The sequence below is a fragment of the Mya arenaria genome, chromosome 1, assembly GCF_026914265.1.
Source record: "Mya arenaria isolate MELC-2E11 chromosome 1, ASM2691426v1".
Lineage (NCBI taxonomy): Eukaryota > Metazoa > Mollusca > Bivalvia > Myida > Myidae > Mya > Mya arenaria.
Window position 1 is genome coordinate 4,759,888 of NC_069122.1, and position 23,401 is coordinate 4,783,288.

The following is a 23,401-nucleotide window of genomic DNA, read 5'->3' on the forward strand; positions in this document are numbered from 1 at the left end:
TTGAAGTTGTTTTGACATGTGGAAATGTTATGATTTATTCCTAACCATAAATGTTTAGATGTTGAGATTTTTTGTAAAAAACAATACTATATAACGCGCCAATTAGATAATATATTGAACATAAACAGTAATTATAGAAATATAGAACAGGGAAATATAGAACAATTGAGTTGAGTTGAACTTGGTTTTCCATTTGTCATAGTAGACTCAACAAGATATAATTGAATATCTGTAAAGTCAGTGTCACTAGTAACATACTTCTCCAACGTTTTGTTACGGATTCAAATAAATGAAACAGTCAGGAGAAGACATATGAAAAAACGTATTTCTTACAATTTTCACATTTTCAAATGACACTCGTTGCTACTTGGTCCTATTTTTTCCTGGATAACGTCTACCAACATACCAAATACAGAACGTTTACTTTGTGTGGCGAGATTTTGTTTTTTTTTTTATTTGTTTTATTGATAGGTTTCCTCAAGTTAATGCATAATTATGGTAAGATTTACTTTTGCGTTTTATCTTTATTAAGGATTGTCGGGATAAGAGTGAGGTTTGTGCACATAAACTGGCTGAAACCCTAATGTAGAAAAGTCGACTTATATTGTTTCAATGAACAATGCAAAGCGGACATTTTATTTTTTATATATAATGCATGTCATTTAAAAAAAAAAAATCTGGAGCCATTGCGTAGAACTGTCAGTATCTTCAGGCGACGAGTTTTACACTCGTTATAATCAATCCCTCGATTGTTCTCCGATTTTACATGTTTATTACTAACCCGTTGAGTAGATTTATGCTACGTTAGGAGCTATGTTGTTTATACACAACGAGTTCCATTTTACAAACCAAAAGATAACTTTATGCTGATTAATAGCTTTCAATGAAAGTTAAACTGCATTCCGAATCAGATTAGAACTTTTAAAAGCATAAACATTGACCACAGTTTTACAATTCAATAGATTTGTCAAACAATAATTTATTGCAACGGATTAAGTGACTGAATGCTAAAAGATGACTCCGATTTAGGTACAAAAATAGCGATATTTTGCCGCTCTTTTAAGTGCTGGAAAACATTAACATAATAAATCAGTTTCATATTCTAATAATAATAATAATAATAATAATAATAATAATAATAATAATAATAATGATAATAATAATCCTACTACTACTACTACTACTACTACTACTACTACTACTACTACTACTACTTCTACTACAGCTACTACTACTACTACTACTTCTACTACAGCTACTACTACTACTATTACTACTACTACTACTACTACTACTACTACTACTACTACTACTACTACTACTACTACTACTACTACTACTACTACTACTACTACTACTACTACTACTACTACTACTACTACTACTACTACTACTACTACTATTTTAATGAGTCAAATGAGGTAAACTTTACACAATGCATTTCAAATAAAAACATTCTTTTTTGCATCATCCTTTATTGTGCACCAATTATCTTCCATGCAACCATTCATTAAATTGTCATACAAGCGGATCATACAATTACACCTTTATTCTGGATTTAAAATGGATTTATAATGAATTTATAATGGATTTATAATGGATTCAATTTAGGGGTGATGGCAAGACAATCGCATTAAGAATTAAACAGATTTTTACCCAAGCTGTCTTAAAGTAACGTTCCATTTGTGAAAGGTCTTAAACACATTTTTATAAATACATGCACACTCCGAAGAAAGTTGAGCAGTTATAAGCACAGTTTCAGTTATGCCTCAAGGTTCCTTTAATTTCGGCAATAAAATGCCGATATACCAGGATAGCGTCAGTGTTATATATAAACGAACACAAACACGCACATGAGGGTGTTAAGCCAGGATAACATACCAAATTCAGAAATAACTCCAACGCATTATAGTTAAAACAACGGCGGGCTTTAAGGTCTAAATGATAAGTTATAATTTAACATCGAATAAATCTGTAGTTTAAAATGCCCGCTTTCCAAAATTGATGAAACCATATCTTGCGTTTTGTTAACGAGCAGCGCGATTCGCAGCGGTATTCTTGATGTCCCAGCTGACGGGTGTGTTATAACGATGCATTGACACGAATTCGAATCCAGACTCAATGCAGACAATGTCGTTGACTTGGTTCATATTGTTCAAGGTAGAAAAGCAAAGAAGCATACACTGCGTACTGCTCTTTGTTTATCTGAAATGATTAAAATACTAACAAGGGCATCTACAATGTCCATGACGTCCGTAAATTATAGCTTAATAAGCTGCAATACAATTGATTCAAAGCCCCGTCCACCACCCCTAAGCCGATAAAGTATTGAAGTAATGGCTTGGAATGTTTAGATATATAATCATATTATAAATAGGCTTTCTGACGTTTGTTTAAACATATTACAAAAATACCGACCACAGTTACTTCGTCCAAAATCGATTTTCGTTCGCTACAAAATAGTTATCCGGAAGCACCTTTTCACTAAACCTATTTTGATGCATGTGTGGTCTGCTTGCGGCATTTATATACTCAAAGGTCGTTGTGTATGTTTATGTCTCTAGTTCAGTAATATTTTGGGATATTCAAAAAAAGGGTTGATATTTTATGTTTTAACTAATTGGCTTGTACCGATAGAAGTCATATATTTTATCGATGAAGAATAAATGAATTTATACATTGGGCAATTTGAGTCGCTCATGGACGAACATGAATTTCATAAACATATACAAGGCCAGAATGCCATTTTTATCAAGAATCCTAGGTGAGTGTGCTAAGGACTGATGTCTAAAACCGCTCATTGTCGCGAACACGCTTCTAGAATTCTTGATGATACTGTCTACAGTTCTTTCTTTACATGCATTTATTTTTTATTCTATTGTGTTGCAAAAAACGCTTTTGGAATGTTACAATTCTGATAGATTTATAAGCTAGCATGTGGTTACGTTTCCGGCATATATATTCGTATGAATCAATATAATATCGGTATATCATATACGTTGGAATGGTATAAAAATTATAGATAATTTAAAAATGTAACATCATAATGTTCATCTGCTCCTGCTCAGTGTTGACCCTTTTCACAAGAGGCAATGGTATCCCATGCGGTGTAGACAACGAGTTTGATACTTTCATGAATATAATCATTTTTAGGCCAAAATTTGAACAAGTTCAATCGTGTTTTGAAATTTCACGAGAAGTGTTTATGTTCAGATTCCCACGCTAAATAACGCTTTGTATGTTTTCTGCAAATATTTTCAACCGATGAGTTTTGACAGGGATCACTACTTGTGCCTGGTGTCAATTTAGAACTTTGCGTCCATTCAGTCATTGACGGTAAAGTGTCAATTTCCAGGCCTTCCTTTTTGTTGCTGCATCGTTCAACAGAAGGTTTCCATTGGATGATTCGCTGTCGCCATCCTCATTAACGTCGCCAACGGTTTTGAGAGTGTCCTATTTGTAAGTACTTCCGTCCTTTGTCTGTCACCTGATTTTTTATGTCCCAACTTGGTGTCACAGCGTTGTCATTCGCTCATGAATGTCATTGGTTGAACTGGCCTACTGTCTTGAAACTCTAGTGTATGCATTAGGGACAGACTACGGGACATGAACAATAGTCAAAACACTAAGGCCTAACAGGTTCTAATCTAGACCTGGGCCAGTATTTAGCCTATTGTTCAGCTAATTATACAGGCTAATCAAAACACTTCGTTTCTAATCTCAAATTTAAGTTCAATCTTAGCTGCTAATCGAATACAGCATCTGAACAACTTAACAAAATAACATGAACAAGAAATATGACTACACAGGTGTAGAAATATCTTCAATTATTAATATTGGGGGTTCCACCTTGGAGCGGCCAGCGAAACCTAGGGATTTGCTATGACTAGTCAATGGATATCATAATTATCAATAAGGAACTATATCAGGACGTGTAAATGATCACTTCTAACAATAGTATCTTTCGAACATTGTTCAGTATACTATTTTCACAAATACAATGTATATTGCACGTATCTTATGAATGATAAAATACAGGATATTTTCAACCTGAATCTTTTGAAACATACTTAACCAACCTTGTCTGCTGTATTAAAACTTTAATTTGAGTTCGTACTTGTAAAGTTTCTCAACCTTTCATCAGAACTGGTGTAAAGTGCTCTGGTGACGTGGTTTAAGCTTGCATAAGTCTTCGTTTACGTTGTAGTTATTTACTATCAGATCCCCTGGGAGATATTGTAAAATATAACTTAATGACTCTCGAAATCGAAATATCGCTTAATAAAGCTGATGCATTGTGGAGGGGGCTGCGTTTACAGTGTTGTACTTACAGGTACAATTTAATGTCATTGACCATTTTAATTACCGATAATGCAATTTTCAGGGAGTTGTTCCGTATATCTTTCATTGTTGTATTCAGGGAGATTGTCACTATGTATAACTTTTATTGTAGCATTCATACTTTGAATATGCGCTAACGAAGTATTTTCCAGAGTAAATCGTAAACAGTTCTTGTCATAGCTAGTATCGACATATGCATTACATTGATATCATGCAACGTCGCTTGACGGTGTGACTTAGTTTTGTATCGCTGTTGACAAGACGATTTGCTCTATGCTTCTCATGCCTACCCTGACTGATGCAGTGTTAACAATGTTTTCCGTTAAACGATATTCAAAGTAGCGTTTTACAACAACCACTTTTTATACATAATATAAAAGGACGTTTCCCACGGTCTTTTGGATGAACCTGATGAGTATCAACAAGAAACAATAAATTATAAGTTTATTTATCTTTATTAATTAAAACATACATTATAAAGATAAGCTCCTAATATTATAATAAATTGTATAAAACATTTGTGAATAAAGCAGTCAGGTAAAGGGAAAGTGCTTATTAGCATTATAAAAGTATTATCGATTTCTAAATAGAACATTACATATTGATATAAATAATGCATATACTGTTTCTAAATGGATAAGGAGACAAGGTATTTGAATGTTTGTATATTTTTCTGGATTGCAAAGAAGTTTTGTAATATAACCAATAAGGTTAGGGACTTCGTTCAGGAATTACTTGAGAGGACTAAGTTACTAAAACAGTATAAATAAAGAAACAGTTATTATCACGGCTATGCATATTTAGTAAGTTGATTTAATATGCTGAACTGAAGCTCAACTTGACAGAGTGCTACGACTAAGACCAAGGGCGGGTGTGATGTATCTCAATTCTTTTGTTGTCGATGTTGGCACCTTTCTATTTTGAAATTATTAACAGAAAGCTTGGATTGCGGAAGCAGTTGAAGAAAAGTTGTTCCCATTTCGGAATGGCTAGTGGTAAGAAGGAGGAAACCTTAGATTGGGTGAGATTGTATATTGTTTGAAAAAAAGTACATAGGCAGAACGAAGCAAATAGGATTGGTGGTTATGTACGGTAATGAGTTCGGAGAGATGGTCTATGTTGCCGCCTGATTGCAGTCATGGAAACTAAGTTGAATTGTTTGAGAGCTCAGTCAATATCAGAATATTTGTGGCTTCTGTGATTATAATCGCAACCTCATTTTGAACGCGTTAGAGGCCACCTTGTGGGCAAAAAGGCAGTTATTTTGTGTCACATCACTGTATTCAAGAAACGATCTGACGAAAAATATGAACATGCATTGAAGACATTGGTGAGATATAAAATTCATTTCAAAGTTCTTTGATTCCCATTTAATGCAGATTTGTCGTCACTAGAGACAATATCATTTATATTTAGTAATGACGTAATCTGCTATGGTTAGACCAGGTGCGTTTTGACTTGCCACACTGATACTTATTCCATAATGTTTTCTGGGTGGTCTTGCCCTATGCAACTCTGTTTTGTAAGAATTGAAAGATACCAACTTAGACCTAGGTCATCGCAGATATTTGGACAACTCGTTCTTGAGTAAGGATCAAGATTCGATAGCGAAGTTATCAATTATTCATAAGTGGTGTTAGCAGCACAGAGACGAATCGTGGCTTTTATATTGGCTACAATGTCGTAAAAAGTAAAGAGGAATATGATGAGCCAAGAATGAAGCTCTTTGGTATGCCGGTTTTGATAGATTTCAAGGACAGCGCGAACTTCTTTTCGTTCGTCCACTGTTATGCGGATGTCATCGTAAAGATACAAGACGGTTCATGTTAAAATATGTTTTAGGCAAACCATTTGAACTATCTGTAGGTAGCCTCGGACGAACTAGATCTGGACCTCATGCCTTTACAATCAGTGATGAAAGGGAGTTGTTGGTAGTTGGTAATTCAGAAAAAAATCGTTATTAGCGTTATCGAGGTTGGACTATGAGCATGAGAAAAAGTTCAGAAAGGATACTTTGTCTCCGTCTGTAATTGCATCAATGCCATTGTCAGTTGTCATGTAGAAATGATAAATGATTTCAGTTTTTCTTTGGCATTTTATTTTCAAATCGGAACCACTTCTAATCCGCTTTATTTTCTCTGCTGATTAGCTCATTTTTTCAGGCTTTGGTTTTCGATTTGATCATGCTGAGATATTTCGGACTGTTCTAACGTTGCGCTTCCTTAACTAATTTTGAACTTCGTTCTTCATCCAGGGTACACATATAGCAGGGTACATGGTAAAAACAATAATTGGTTTATTCTCTGATGCTGATGTCACTATCTTATGCAATATTATATAGCTCGTCGTCAAGAGTGGTATCTTTAAATGCTATTTGCTGTGTAAAAAATGTGTATAATGGATTTAAATTTCCATGATAACCGTTAATGACAGAATTATTTTTTTATATCAATGTGGATAAATAAATGTAATGATATCATAACTGTTTTTGATTGAAATAATATGATCCCTCATTATCTACCCAGTTACACGGCCTGCTTATGAGCTGTGTTTCAGTTTATCTATTAATTGTACAGCACATACACTATATATGCATACTATATAAGAAATCATATGCATGCGTTTTTCATGCTTGTTTAAAGAGCTGGTAAGCCATCCTTTGTGAAAGAAACCAATATTAAGATATTGTGTCAATGGGTAAATCATTTACACATATTGTTTTACTAAACAAGTGTTTGAACAACATGGCCAAAGATTCAAATCAGTAATTACACTATGAAATACATTTATGGAAGTTTAAGCTCAATTAACATATGAAGACTACTATATATCAAAATCTAAAAAGCGATACAAAATAATAATAAAATATATAAAGTAATATGTATTAAAATATTGGCTATGTCATTTGGCTATGTACCAATATGCAATACTTTAATCAATAGCTAATTTCAATACATTTCAATTATGATTTAATCTACATTTATGTAACAGTCATAGCGGCAACATCTATTTTCAGATAACATGGTTATATACACACATTATACGATAAAGAAAATTTAGAAGCCGTCGAACAAATTGTAGTTTTATACAAGTTATTTTTACTATTTACATTACATTAAATATACATATGTGACGACTTGTATTTACTTAAGATATACAGGTTTTGTATTGATTAATTACGCATGTCTTGAATGACTACGAAATGCAAATTACAAACATACAAAGCAGCAGAGATTAAAACACAGACGTGTAAATATAAACACATTTGTAAAGATATAAACGTAGATGTAAAATTATCAAGACAATATAAAACTGCCATTAAACTTGTCTTTCAAAATGACAGTTAAATAAAAAAATTGATTTGGTTACACAAAGTTTCCAAATGTTATCATTATACAAACAGTAGCATTGAAGTGTGAATATTTCTTCATATCGGTAGTGGTTACAAAGAAATTTGACACACACAAACACACACACAAAGTAATGTAATCATTTGAGTAATGCAAAGTAAAGAACATTTATAAGAACAAAAAGTAGTCCTGTTGTCCTGCCCTCTTTCAATGGGTCGCATGATCCGTTCGTCAGTTCATTCATCGGCTGCATCATAGAAACCTTCTTTGATACCTTTGGGAGTTCGCTGTGTTTAACTAGCTCTCCGACTGAAAAGTATGGTTAAACATTATTGTATGGATCCACATTTGTTAGACGAAACTTTAAAACGCTTTAACAGTGCAGAGGTGGCTTATGGTCAGTGTTTGGTCTGTTTGTGATGTTTTTAGTTGTGTATGTGGCGTTCAAACGTGTGAGTCTACAGTTCATTGTCGTTTGGCTAAGCAATATGCCTCAAAACATGATTTATTCTACTACTGGGCTTTTCCTAAATATTTCATTGTATAATTAAATAAACAAATAAAAAATATATAAACAAAGTCCAGTTGTAATTTAGTTAAGACTCAACACGACAATGAAACTTACAGGGACAAGCCCAGTAGTCGAAAGTTCTAACTTACAAATTCGCTTGCCTTTGTGATGAGTGTTCTTATTTAAAAAAATGCATTTCTCTAGCTTTATAAGAATCTAAGTCGCTATATTCGCCTTTTATAAATATCTTTTGAAAAGAGACCATCATGTGTTGGTTATATAGTCGCGAACATCTTGACTTAATACATATATCAATTTGGTCAAGGTACAAGTAAAACTGAAAACGGAAAAATATAAAAAGTTTCATATTAAAATCAATTTTGCAAAGGATGTGTGTTTAATATCTAAACTGAATGGAATTAGTTTGAAACATTTTTTCACTTTTTGGCGTTCCCCACCCATATTGTATTGTTGGAAACTGTTAATATATATTTGTTTTAAAGAGACCATATATAAGTTCCTTAACATGTTATATCTATTATTTAGGTTTTTGGTGTCTTTATTCTTATAAATTAGTATTGTGACAACTGTGGATTTAATTACATTAAACTTTGAGCAATCACTGAAATATTTTGCATCATAATTGAATTACTATATTTAAATGTGTGTTTAATCTGTTCACGATGTTTTGTGCATTGAACTGCTCATTTTATGCCTCGTTGTTTATCTCGTTGAGTGACTCTTGGGTTTATATTCCTGTGATTTTAATCGCGCTCATAGTAATATATTGTCTTATGGGCTTGTATTTATGATAAAGGTCCGTGATGTAATAAATTTATCGCGATTTCAAATATAACATTCTTTTTCTTTTTTTCTTGGAAGTTAGAACATTCAATTTTACGACGACGTTGAAAATACTTCAGATGTTTTGTAACTGCTTTGTAGAACTATATCAAAATTAACATTCTTCCATGCACTTATTTTCCTTAATTTAAAATTGCTACGACATGGTAAAATATTTTTGCGTGAGCAAGATATCCGTTTAATTTATATTGAACTTTATTTTAAATCTTTAAATACATTTACACACAATGTAATGGCATCGACATTGTCTGTACTTTATTTATTCAAGAACATCAGAACCAGACCGTAGGTATTACAGACACACTTACTATTTGATACTTTGCCAAATGCGTACAGCTGGAACCACGCATTGGTCAGATCCATGTGATTATCACCTGCCAGCGGTCTAGTCACGTGACAGAAGACAAAACCGTCCCGTACACTTGACTGCAAAAGTATTTTATTCGTTAATTAAAACACACATTGACTAACGGTTATACATTTTCGGATACACTCGATTCCGTTATAATTGAAATGAAGAGTAATAAAATGGTCAAACTTGGGTATCCGATGTCGAATCTTTTATCGATGAGTGTAGTAATTGCTGGAGATAAACAAGTATTTTTAAAAAAAAAAATTAAAAAAAAAATTCTAGTACGTTTTATATATTTAAGATTAACAGTCGAAACTAGGCTGTTCTTTAATAATGATTGCCTCTTTAGTTTTGATCAGTGTGTTTTCAAACAGGCGTTTTGCTGGATACGTCCTGAATAGCTTCAACTTATGTACTCTTATGAAGATTTTACAAAAAAGGAATAGTGATTTGTAGTGGCATTTAAAAGAACGCCCTTAAAATTGTGATCTGGCTGTTGACATTTAGGTTAATTGAAATTTAGAACAATTATAAGAACGTCGGAACAAAACCAAAGATATTTATTTAATTACAGTTTTCCACTTGTGTAAGTGAGAGACAAACTCTAAAGAAATGTAGAGGATATAATTAGAAAGACTGTTTTTAATCATCAATTTTGTTTGTTTAAGATAAAACTTGATGTTTAACAAAAAACTTCTTTCTGGAAACAATTTTCAATTAAACGACTGATTTTAAAGCATGATCAATGGCGGTAAAGTGTCCACCTTAAGTGTCAGAATTCGATCTATATTATACCAAAGACAATATAAAATAATAATGACATCTTTGCCTGGCGTTTGCCGACCGAGACAACGGAACACTATACAACTTGGAAGTATTAAAAACTTGAAAGAAGTCTGTACAGTATCTTTAAACAATGTGCGTTATATCGCATTTGGACAATACTTGGGAATAAAATTATTACGGACAACGCTTTATTAATTTAAATCAATATTGAAAGCTATTAAAAAGCACTTTAAAGTATCAGGAATAAAGCACTTGCTTAGTAATAATCTCACTACTTGTGGCCTTACTGTTCAACTCAACTTTGAACACAAAGACACTGTTTTACCAGTTCCATGTTTATATTCAGTCAGTACAACATAAATAGTTCGAGCAAGACTATCAGACGCAATCTGACTATTCCAGTTTTTCTAAAAAAAACTCACTCTTAGTCCATCTCCATCTCCAAATCTCAACTCACTAGTTCAAAAACTCGACTCCCTTATACACATAATGAATGAGTATTTACATGGTGAATGTTCTAAAAGCTGACATCAAACTAAACAAGCCCACACCCACATGTTATTAACATGACAGCTTATTCATAACTGTGCGTTTGTACACAATCAACTGTCAACCGCATACTCTGCAGCATGTACTTCAAAATTAAAATGGTTATGTGACCAAGGATTCACGAACTATGCATAAGTGGACATGTATAAATCAATCAAACATGCCCTACAATGATGAATTGTGCAGAGTATGAAGACACATAATTCCATATTTCTTCGTTAATGTATGACAAATGGACATTTATTAAATAGCTAATTATTTCATAAAAGTAATGATTACGTTCCCGTTACGTTACATACTTCTCGTCCATTCTGTTGTATTATAAACAAAAAACAACAACAAAATACTCCAATAAAATTAAATACACTAAAGGAGAGCTTGGTTGACCTGTCCTTGTAGTTCATATATACTATGGTATTTTTTCTTGAATTTCAAAAGTGCCATCTTATTTTTCGGATTGGTTCAGGCTTAAATGAAAGTGCTTGATTGATAAAATATTTTTAAAAGGAGGTCTTATTTGTTTAAAATTCCAATAACTTACATAATTAGCATGCCCATATGAGCTAACTAAAATAGGTGGGTTAAAGCTGAAATCTGCCCGTGTTTAACTTATGTTAAATAAGAATGACCAGTGGCTGGCAATGATCGCCCTGCTTGCCTTTTCGGTATTATTGCTGAACTTTTCGAACGAGCAGTTTTATTGCAGTTAAAATAAATTATGATGTCCAATAAGCTCTTCTATGAAAATCAGAATTGTTTCAGAGCCAGATACTCAATGGAGTCTTGTCTCGTCAAAGGATCTTTATACATCAATAAATATCATGGACATACAAAAGACATTTGACACTGATCACTACAATGTGTTAAGTAAATAGTTGAGTGTTTTGGGGGTAGAGTCGGTTGATTAGTATGGTTATATGTGTCTGGCAGGACACACATTGTACATGTAAAGGATACTTCTCAGAAGAGCAATCAATGAGTAGTGGTGTCCCTCATGGTGGTTTACTTGGTCCTCTCATTTTATGCTTCGTGAATGATATGTTCAGCATCAGTGAGAAAAAAAAAACTATTAATTAATGCTAAACGCAGATGATACATTCCCCTAAAGTTCTTTGATTTAATTTCTAGACGTTTAAGTCTCGATTTTGAATCTTGTAACAGATGGCTTATTGACAATGCATTATTAAAACTGATTGTTTTCTAACCAGATTTGAATACTTTTCATAACTGTACACAAACTTGTAATTTTCTGCCAGGATTTATTTAGGAAATCATAAATATGTGCACTTCAAGAAGGAATTAAATAACCACTTTTTATGCATATAAAGACCATAACAGGTAGTAAGAAGTGTTTCTGTTTAACCAATTTGAAATTATTTTATTATGCTAAGATATGTTATTTGCTTGTTATATTTTATTTCTGATTGATAATTTTTAGCAAGGCTTTAACACAAGAGAACACCATTGGAAATAAGTGAACATTCTGCATATGAACATATTTTAGACGGAACCTACAGTCAGTTGTAATTTCTTTATCTTGAATCAAGGACTTTATTAATTTGGAATTTAAATTTTATGATATTAAGTTAGAATAATGGAGTCAAACTTGTAATAAAATTGTAATTTGTAATATGTTTATTCTCATCATGTATGTCTGTGATAATTAAGACTGTCAACATCAAGGGAAACAATTATAAAACCAATTATTTTCAAGGGATTGAGATAGTTTTTAAGTTAAACTTTATATTGAAAAATAGAAAAGAAGGGCGGTTGGTAAGATTGATCAAACAAACCCCATACTTCATACTTACCGAAACAAGGGAGACAAGTTCAGCTTCTTGTAAGGGTTTGGGCGGGTCGTGGACAAACTCGTTGATGTAGGTGGCAGCATTTACTTGAGATGCGTTAGGGAGACTGGTAAACGTCCGTTTACATAGGATGACCTCGTCCTTGCCGCCCTATTTAAAACAACCGGTTTATCAGTTATGAGTAGTGGCACATCGTAGTATAATGAAAGACAATGCGATTTAAGCTCACAACTAATACTTATGTGAAAAACTACAGAAATAAGCCCGACAATATCATCAATCGGTTTCTATGCCTTTGGAAGATTTTAGGCAGTATGGCTGCACTGCTGAAACCATATTTTAGACACACATTTTATCTTAGGAGTATCGTTAAAATGCCCCAAACTCCGTCGGAATATGTCGGTTAATGAATTGTTTAGAACAAAGCAGTATTTATATAAAAAGCTACGGAAACATGCACATTGGTCGAAAGTTTTATCATTAAATCGAACAAAGGACTAGTGTCCTCATGCTTAGGAATCATTTAGAAATTCTGGAAGACTTTTCGTTGAAAATGGTTGGAAACTGCTGACGTAAATAAATATCTTACTCACTTAAGTAGACTGCAGTTTCCCGTTTTCTTAAGATGACAAACGTACAATTTAATAAACGAATTAAATTTCTTTAATTGATATTAACTTCTATATTTCAATGTATTTTATCATATTATAATATAAAATTAATTCTTATATTCTTATTTGTGTCATGGAATGTAATTTTCTCTGTAGATTGAAATAAATTTATTTGTAGTAAGTTATTTTGTTCACGCATTTTATTACCATGTTAACGTCCGAGGAAAACCCAACAGCTACCCAACCGGAAGTCTTGGCACTCAACTCGATATCTAATATACTTCCGGATCGGTTATAAGACAAGAAGTACTTGCAGCCGAAGTGGCCACACGCATCTTCACCATACCTGTTATCGAACAATCAAACTGTATATCAAATATGCCTCGGATTACACTCGGCAATTGAAAGATAAAAAAATACTTTATAGAAACCAAGACATATTTCATTGTAAACTTCTTATAAACGTGCAAACGCGCTTTCATTATCAGTGAAATCGGTTTTGAATGTTTTATTTCAAAATAAGGTATACGTTAATTGAAACTATTGCATTTGGATATATACTTTAAAGATAATTATGGTGTTGTATCACAACAACTCGCAACAAGCAGCAATGTAAACTTTTATGAATATCATGAGTGTACTGCCGTCTGTCTCTCAATATGTCGGTGAGTTTCGTGGATGCAAACAAAAACTGCTATGGGCATGGTTCGAATGCTTCGAATGCCCAAAATACTTGGTATATGCCATTATCCTTATTAAAGACTTACTAAACATGATGACAAAATCTGTAAAATCGACAATTTAAATTCATTGAATGACTTGTCTGTCAATAAGTAGTAAAAGGACCATTAAATCATGGTTCGGGGCCAATATACCGTAGGACCATTAAATTATTATATTATATTATATCGTACATGGAAATGAGATCGGAGAATGACCATTGTAGTATGGGCCAGGAGAAGGAACATTAAACCATGGTGCGTGTTTAATAGGTCGCTGATGGATCATTGGACTATGCTACCAGACCAATAGGTCGGTATAAGACCATTTAGCTATGATTCAAGGTAATAAATCAATGAAGGACAATTGAACTATTGTCCAAGGCCAATAAGCTGATGAAAGACCATTGAATCATGGCCCGAGGCCAATGCGTCGGTTTAACCATTAAAATATAGCTTGTCTGTCGATAGGTCGGTAATGAACTATTGTAAGATGGCTTGTCTGTCAATAGACTGGTGAAGGACCATTGTACTATGGTCCGAGGCTAACAAGACTCATTTCTGCCTTTCGCACTTCATTTTAAAACGTTCTAAAACTTCTTACCTGTAACAATTGCGTGACTTGCCACATTGCGTTGGAGCTGAAAACGCGTTTAAGATGATTTTATATTTGAAATTGAAAATAACCATGAATAAATTCGAATAATATATTTTTTCCTAATATTCTTACCCAAACCATTGACCTTATGTATACAAATTGGCTTCAACAAAAGAAAATAAACCTAAAAGCATATCGTTTTAAAAAACACCTGCATTTCCATGACGCTCTGTTCAGTTCAAACAGTCCTTGCAAAGGCTGTTCACTGATGACTGCTCCGTCATACTACGAATGTTGTTCGAAAAGGTTTTATAACTGTTATGGCTGATCCGGTATAAAATATTCGTGCTTCTGTAGATGACAGTATTTTGTCTTTTTTATAGTACATAACTATTAGGGTTAAGTTTATTGCCAATTAATGATGAATAAGAGTATCACTTGTTTTCATATAAATATATACATGAATGTTAATGTACAATACCTTGTATTTTAAACAAACATTCAATGGGTTCACCTCTTACGATTAATTACCGTCGTCTTAATAACGTTGTAAATAGTGTACTTATAGCTTACATGAATACGAAAGTTCTTCTTCATCAGATGTGGAGCGTTTGATTCGACGTTTGCTGTCTTCTGGAAAACAATTTGCATTTTCAATAAAAGTATTTAGCAATGTTTTAAGACATAAAATATTTGCAGCATACTATAATACGATGTAAAAGATATACTAGTAGCTCAATAGAAAATTTTGACACTCAAGGGACATCCCCAGGTGCACTGGATGCACAAAATGTCCTGCGTTAAGGCAAGAGGTTCAATAAATATTGACATTATTAAGAACAAATTGTCTGAAGAATGATTAAGAAAATTGAATCTAAGACATAATAATACTATATTTGTTATTTAATTATACTCAGAGTACATGAAACATGATACTTTAGATATGAAATATGTACAACGAGATTCATAATTACATATGAACTGATGTTATGCCAATAAGAACATTCGTTTTTATGTTATATTATTGTTTAAAGTGTTAGCTTACACAAAATGACATCATCCAGTAAAATTGGAAACGGAAAAATATTAAATCAAAGAATACTAAATAAGTACTTACCAGAATTAATCCTGTACCTCAATTTACTTTTATGGCTACGGAGACTACTGCTTATCGTATAACTATAAAATGCACTGAAAATATAGGGTATACTATGATATGCACTGAAACTACATGTATTGCATTTAAGAATATATCGTGTTTGTGCTCTTAGCGGTTGCTTAAAGTTGTCTATAATACTGCTATCTTAATTAAAAATATTGATATTGTGATATTTGACACTAAATTCTCAATTTTCATGCAAATGATTGAACTTATTGATGATAGGGGCAGTGTAACTTGTTTATGTAAAATGAATTACGGTTTTATCTATAAGAAAACAAAGGAAGAAATTAAAGTTCTAGAATAGGACATTAATGTCAATATTCCTTACGTAATATCAATTGGCAGAGTGGTATTTGTAATTGTCAGCAGTAGTTGATGAGAGTGCGACCTCCCTTTTTTTCGATTGTAGTAAACCGTGTCGTTGGTTCTCGAACACGACCGAAGAACACTGGCAGGTGCTGTGACGTCATTACGAGTAACGTCATCAATTTGAATTGAATTGTCAAAATGTAAGGCAAATCGTTTCACATTTTCTGACCAGCACACCAGCAAATCTGTAAGTAGAAAAAATGTAAATTTTGTTTGTTTCCACTAACATTACCGTGCTTATATTTTCCACCCGATCCTACACTATTTTGACGTAGTGTAATTTTTTTGGCATTTTCATAAAACATTTGCATTTTGGAGATTAACAGGTTTACCAGTTATGAGTAGTGTCACATCTTGAAATATTGACCATTTAGTACTTTCCACAATAGTCATATACCTTGTTATAGGTCAGTTTGGTCAAGGTCGTGACGAACTGTAGGTAAAAATTTATGAACATCCAATATCTGATTAAACGTTTTGACTCAAGGACCTTAAATTTGGTGGTTGGTCATGACCAGCAGTTAAAACATAATAATTTTGAGGTCAGTGGATCAAGATCAAGTTGTGGTGACCTTAAGCCGAAAAATGTTTTTCTACACAATATCTGAAAAACGCTATGGCTAAGGGACCTCAAACTTGCAGGCAGGATAAACACTATTGTTTTGGAGTAAATGGGTTAAAGGTCAAGGTAGTTGTCACAAGCTAAAAATGGGCAGTTTCCAATCAATTATTGAAATATGCTAAGGCCTGAATACCTCGAAGATGGTACAAGTCATATAAACATGACCCGCACCTTAACTATTTTGACTGCAGTTGGTCAAATGTCTAGTACGTTCGTGAGACATTGATTCCGATTTCATTTAGTTAATGAAGAATGCTTCATCCTGGTAGCTCCATCTTGGTATGCTGGTGAACTCCATCTGCTTCGTTTCAGTCATGTTCCAAAAACATTCGCGGGGTCTTTGATGCGTTTCTTCAAAAGTAGTCTTGTATGATGAAATCATCAATACCAGAACTCTTTGACTCGCTATTAAGTATTTTACTATTGTATAAATACCAACATTTTGTTATATCTGTAATCTGATACTGTTGTCTTTGTCTTGCAATGTCGTTAAGTTTTTCAACTGTGTTGTTCCTTGTGATCATAGTTATTTTCTAGCTTTCGGTTATGCTTTACAGTTTTAAATGTATACGTCACTTTCTCCCATTGTTTTACAATGGATGAATGACATGAACATCTTCCGTTTAGAAATAGAACCATTGAACAACATGGACAAGCTAAGTAGACAAACCATTAAATAAGGCCCTCTTTAAAGCCACAAAAATCAAGGGCAAATTAACACCGAACACAATATTAACGCTACAAGATAACAGACATGAACAACTTGGAAATACCGTCATCGGTAAAGGCTATGATAACCGCCATGACATGGTTTACAAAGGCACGTAAGAAATAAACTGGTGTAAACCCGTTTGTAAGCAAGTCTGAATACTTTTCCGTTCAGTTCTGTTTTAAAATGTTCTCAGCAGTAACAGCGTGCGTATTCAGGTTTCCAATCTTCTGTCAACGTTTCATAAAAAATGATAAAAAAGCGTGACTACCAGGATATGTTTAGACATTGTCGCAATAATCACATCACGGGATAAAAAAGAAAACACTATCTTTATGCACAGACTATTCCGCTTTTTTGTCATCATATAATTGGATTTAGTTGGAAATGTGGGATTCTCTTGAGTACAAATCAGCCAGCATTTCGTTGATGATGTCAAAGGAATTCTCGAAGGATCTGGTTTTGTTTTAAATAATGCAATATTTAACAGAAAATATTTGTTGTTTATTACAATACGTAGATTTCCCTGCTTTGTACAACAGGAAGCAGTGTATCCGATTCAAAATGTATAAAAAAGAAAAAGAATTAAGTACAAAAGTCTGCACTTATTTTGTATCAAGTCTTTATGTTTTTTGAATATTATTTAATACCTACCCCACCAAATAAGGCATGGATAGTTATATTACCATTGATAAATGTTGAGCCAATGGAGAGGTTGGGTAATTCCCCACCCCTTGCAGTGATCTCTTGTTCGCTGACCGTTTTGAGGCCGTAACACCTACTACTATTTCTGGTAACTTTCGGAAATAGTACAATTAAGTCGATTGTCATATACCACTTTTTGAAAACACGGCCAGTAAACATTACCGATAACTCGGAAGCAGTTTAATGGCTAGAAATGGTTGACCTCAGGCCATTATGATTCCAAAAAAGGTAAAACGCGTAAACTATTATTTATGACTTCACTCACAAAGGAAAGGGGTATACAAATTACCCTTGTTTGTCCGTCCAGGCACACGAACATCCAGGATGTATAATTTTACTGACATTAGGGTTAGTTGTTTTTGTAAAGCTTTCTATATGAAAAGCGCACAACTCACATGCTTATAAGTAATGTTTTAAAGCATACTTCATAAATAATACATGTTTGTGCTTTCGTCCGTCCTTTTGTCCGTCTATCCGTTACGAACTATTGTATCGCGCAAAATGTAGTCGGGCTAATGAAACATAACAGGAGATATGTTAACTTAGAATTTCGTGTGACAATACCAAGTATGTGCAGATAAATAGCCCTTGACTTAGATGGAACGTGCAATTTTATGTCGTTCTTAAATCCTAAAGTATAGTCACAAAACATGACAGGAATGTGCAGTTGTTCAAATAGGGTTTGTGTGTTGCATTGCCCAATAAGTGCAAAATGCATGGGGATTCAATTTGTGAAAATGGCATATAGAGCAAGCAACATTGTGTCGCGTATATCTCCATGAGTATTAGAGCCAGACCAAAAATTACAAGAATGATTATGCTCATGTTAAATTGTATAACTGGGCCAATGTTTAAGCATTCTCAAGTCTTATTCTACACTAGACTCAGAAACGCATTTATATGATAGAACCTCATTCTTCTTTATTCCACTCCTTTTACACAAATACATGTCAACAATAGTAAACCATTCAAATAGTAATATAATTTAGCTAAGTTCCACCAATGCTTTTGCTAGAAAGAAAGTAACAATATAATGAATAATTGCAATTTCTGCGTTTTGAATCTGAACTTTGGCCTGAGACTGTTCGTAAAAATGGTTCCATGGGTATAGCATATGACTGACTCCAATTAATGTATCGTAATTTACCTGACCCTTTCATTTAAAAGCATGGATTCATTTGAAACCCCTATCACCTTAAATATGAGCCTGGTTCAAACATTTATCATATCTGTAAAATGTAAATTAACAGTTAAGATGTGAGTCTTTACGTCAATTGTGCATCTGGATTCAAGGTCAATGCGACTGTGTCTAAAATAGTAAATAGAGGATATTTGTTGATTTCAGTGTAAGATTGTATTTTATTTTACGAAAGTCATTGTTATTCAATCATCCCACACTATCAGATATCAGTCTGACTTGCTTGAAAACGGGTCAAGAGTAAAGGAAGACCACGCTTGTTTTAATTTTGATACATTAGTTAATTGTTGTTTGGATTTTCCGGAAATTTTCTGCGATCGTACATATCCAAATTTATAGTGCATTTGAAATTACGAGAGATGATGGCCATGAGAACAGACAATTAATGAAATAAATCCTTCATTGGCCACATTAAAATATCAACACTTATACTGCGGCATTTTTGTTTAGACTTAATTATTAATTGCATTTACCGAAAACAATTTTCAGCGATAACTGTCTAAATCAATTGACTATCTGATCTTTAAATGGAAGTCACGGATGAATTTAATCATGAGCGTATGGTAACAGATAAAGTTACAAGTCATGTAAAATGTTTAAAATACTAAATCGTACAACCTGTTGTCGTCCTTGCATGGTGTCAATGAGGCCCGAATTGGATTTTAATAAACTTAGAGGTATAGGAAAAGGTTAAAGAGAAGCGATGTTTAGGACCGACTTAAAACATTTATGGAGAACAGTAGAAAGCTTTTAGTACTATAGTCACACAACAGGTAATAAAAGTTATACATCAATGGCTCGATGGACCACTACTTGAAGACATCGATTGGGTAATGGTGCCTCGCAATTACATTAAAAAGCAAAATTATCTGGCAATTTTCAATAGGATGCCAGAATAGCGTTGTCGGATCTTAACAAGCGACTCAATTTGTTCCGCAATATTCAAGAGTGTATCGGATATATCAGTTCTGAGTTTCCGAGAAAGCGAGAACAAATTAAAAAAAAACATGTTTGACGTTAAGATAATTGAATTATTTTAATTAGGAATTAAATCTTATTTAACACACTATCAAACCAAATTTGCGTACTCGGTTAAGGAAATATTTCACAAAAACAGAAACTATTCCCCTGTACTAGATGATAATATGACAACATTTTAACTAGAGCTGTTGTTTTTTTAGACAAATCATAATTGATGGCAATTTCTAAACGAAAAAAAATATATTGTTCCAAGAAAACTCAGTCGTTTTTCAAAAGTTCAACCATTTTTATTATATGTTAGATTTAGACAGCCAATTCATGAAACAGATACCAATGCAACCTTTCTGTCTGTTTGGACCAAATAATTGCTTAAACTATGACAGTTTTGTTTGTTTTCGTCATAACGTATCTAAATACTTCAAAGCACAAACATAATTTAAAGCTTTTATATTTATGTACTGGCATTGTTTTTAAAGGGAATGCTATGAATTGTTATTTTATAAGTGTAACATTTTTCATTTTGGTTGTTTCCGAATTTCAATAAAGTATATCTAAAGAGGAATTGTTTTGACACCCAAGTACATTTTGTTTTGTTTGCATCTGTAAGTATTTGAAAGTTTATTAGCACAAATGCCAATCTGAAGTTACTTCGAAAAATGGTGTTGCAATTTAACCTTTTGTTGACCTAGATAAATTAGTTGCATAAACAAACGTGTGAGCAGCAAGGAATTTGGTAGTTTGTAACTTTCATCTGCCTAAATACATACGCTTAATGCGAATGCATGACCAAACACTAGGTCTTCAATCTTTACACTTAGGGTACACTTGACAATGCGATCACATTGCAAGAATAATGATTGACACAGAGACGTGTCTTCGGTCGTCTTTTGGAAGCATGCACAATTATTTGAAGTAAATGTATCATGCCGAAAGACACGATATACATGTATGCGGACGAAACATAAGGTATCATAAGGGACGTTAGGAATTACCATCTGTACTAAAAATGCACGTTTATGCTACTTTAATATCACTATTTCACAATTTCACAAGGTATATGTGACCTTTGTAGAAGTTTAAAACGATATGAACCATGACACGAGTTAAGTGACTATTGAGAGAATAAGCGAGCATACAAGTTAAAGTTTAAGTATGCAATCTTACCCCAAAATAAGAAGTAACACAATTAATACAATTGGTTAAATTCATCGAAAAGGATGAAAATATATCGAAAAATTGTATTTATGAAGAAAACCGTGTTTAATTTGAAACAAAGGTACAGCAAACAGGGTATTCTACCTCATGAGACAATTTGACCAGTCATTTAGTGTTAGTGCGTTTTAAGCTTAAATACACAATTGCAATTTTGTTATCAGTAATGGATATTTTCCATGAATGCATTATTTAGTAAATAGGGTAAGGCTTTACACTCAAAATTGATGTCTGTTATATATGTGTGTATATTTAATTTAATCACGAGTACACCTTTGAAGTGAAACTTAACAAAGAACATTTGTACTGAAAAACTTCGTTCATATGTAGCTACACAAGTTCTTTGCAAGAACAAGTACAAGATGTTTTGCACAGCCTCTCTTTTAACAATGAAGATATAAATCTTAGTCAAAGGAATGACAAGGACAAACACAAGTTTAACAGGACCCATATTACAGAATTAACCAAACATTTGAAATTAACAAGGAGACGTTTTTACTCACGCATGCCGCTCGAGAGCATCGAAACATCTGACATTTCAGAATTAAATTGGTTAGATTGACTGATAGGGATGATTACTGCAGCATGAAATGTTGTCTTTTTTCATCACTTTACAGAAACATAAATCATCCTCATACATCATTTTTTTCAGACAGTTGCTGACACTTTCACTAGCATCAAACCACATAGCCATTGTATTCATCTTATCTGAATTCTGAAAACGTGGGCGTACATTTCATTCAACTGGCTGCATGGGCATACTATTCAAAGCAGTGACTCAGGTCTCTTGGATCATGAAACTATAGGATAAAGGCTAGATAAGTTTTTAAGAAACAGTCATTTTTTATTACACACTATTAACGTGATAAATATGGTTTAGCTAAAGTTGGAATTTCTGCAATAATTTAAGTTGTACAAGGATTAACTAAATTGCTTAAATAAAAAGAACACTACACTTTTACTTTCAGCAATTTTTATCTTTATTTTGAAAAATTGAATTGATCCTGAACATGAGCCTTTGTCGAACTCCTTAACATAACATATCTACTGGACTTCATTAAAATTTTACATTAAATGATGATGAGTATCAGATTCTTTTTAAAAACGCCTTTCCTGTTAGAAATAGAAAAATCGAAGTAACTGTTCACATTCTTATTTAGTGATGAGCCGAATATCCCAAAACAATCCTATTTTCCACACTTCATGCTTTGCAGAAATGTAGTACCCGGAATAAGTAAACATATAAGATACATCCGATCGTTTTAACTCTAAAAGTAGAATGTATATGAAGACAATATCTAGTAAGAATTACACCATTAGAGGTTAAAAGGCATCATGTCGAGTCCAAAGAAAGAGCCTTTGATAAAGAAATAATACTCTTCCATGCAACTGCAATACAGAACAGCAATTAGTTAAACAATTTATGGAAACTGTGACAGTAGACCTCGGCCTGGTGAACCCACATGACAATTGTTTAAGTCATCGTATGCATCGTAAAAATACAGCCCTGGAATTCCGTCCAGACCAGTCCTTCCAGTCCTATCACCAGTACTCATTATGACAATCAACGTCAAAGTGTGGAGTTTATCTTTGAAGTACAGACCTAGATCTTGTGCGCGATTAGCCATCTCATCATGGTGAACCTTCACGGCATGTGTTTTGAAAATCCTATAATGCATGATCAATTTACAGCCCGGACAAGAATCATTTCAACCTAAGAGGTACGGACCTGGATCTAGTGCATGACAAGCTGCCCAGTCATGTTGAACCTACAATATAGAACAATTTTATCATGCATGGTCAAATTATTAGCCGGACAAGGTTTATTTCCTTGAACTTTACCTTTGATTTACAGACCTGGCTGTTGTGCGCGATTCGCCACCGCATCATGGTGGACCATGATTGTTAGTTGTTGTTTTAAGATCCTATAATGCATGGTCTGGATACAGCCCTG

At 33.4% G+C, this 23,401-nt stretch overlaps 1 protein-coding gene across 3 annotated transcripts in view; it reads right to left on the reverse strand.

Moving 5' to 3' along the window:
- Positions 1-4,833: 4,833 nt before the first annotated feature.
- Positions 4,834-23,401, reverse strand: part of LOC128233617 (uncharacterized) — a 149,126-nt gene continuing 130,558 nt past the window's right edge. For all 3 annotated transcript variants that reach the window (XM_052947382.1, XM_052947397.1, XM_052947388.1), the window contains exons 2-9: positions 15,980-16,205; positions 15,607-15,680; positions 15,063-15,122; positions 14,496-14,532; positions 13,380-13,518; positions 12,565-12,711; positions 9,375-9,492; positions 4,834-8,000 (exon numbers count right to left, since the gene is read on the reverse strand). In XM_052947382.1, the coding sequence (XP_052803342.1) occupies positions 7,831-8,000; positions 9,375-9,492; positions 12,565-12,711; positions 13,380-13,518; positions 14,496-14,532; positions 15,063-15,122; positions 15,607-15,680; positions 15,980-16,205 (971 nt within the window). In that variant the 3' untranslated portion in view covers positions 4,834-7,830. The remainder of the gene's footprint in view (positions 8,001-9,374; positions 9,493-12,564; positions 12,712-13,379; positions 13,519-14,495; positions 14,533-15,062; positions 15,123-15,606; positions 15,681-15,979; positions 16,206-23,401) is intronic.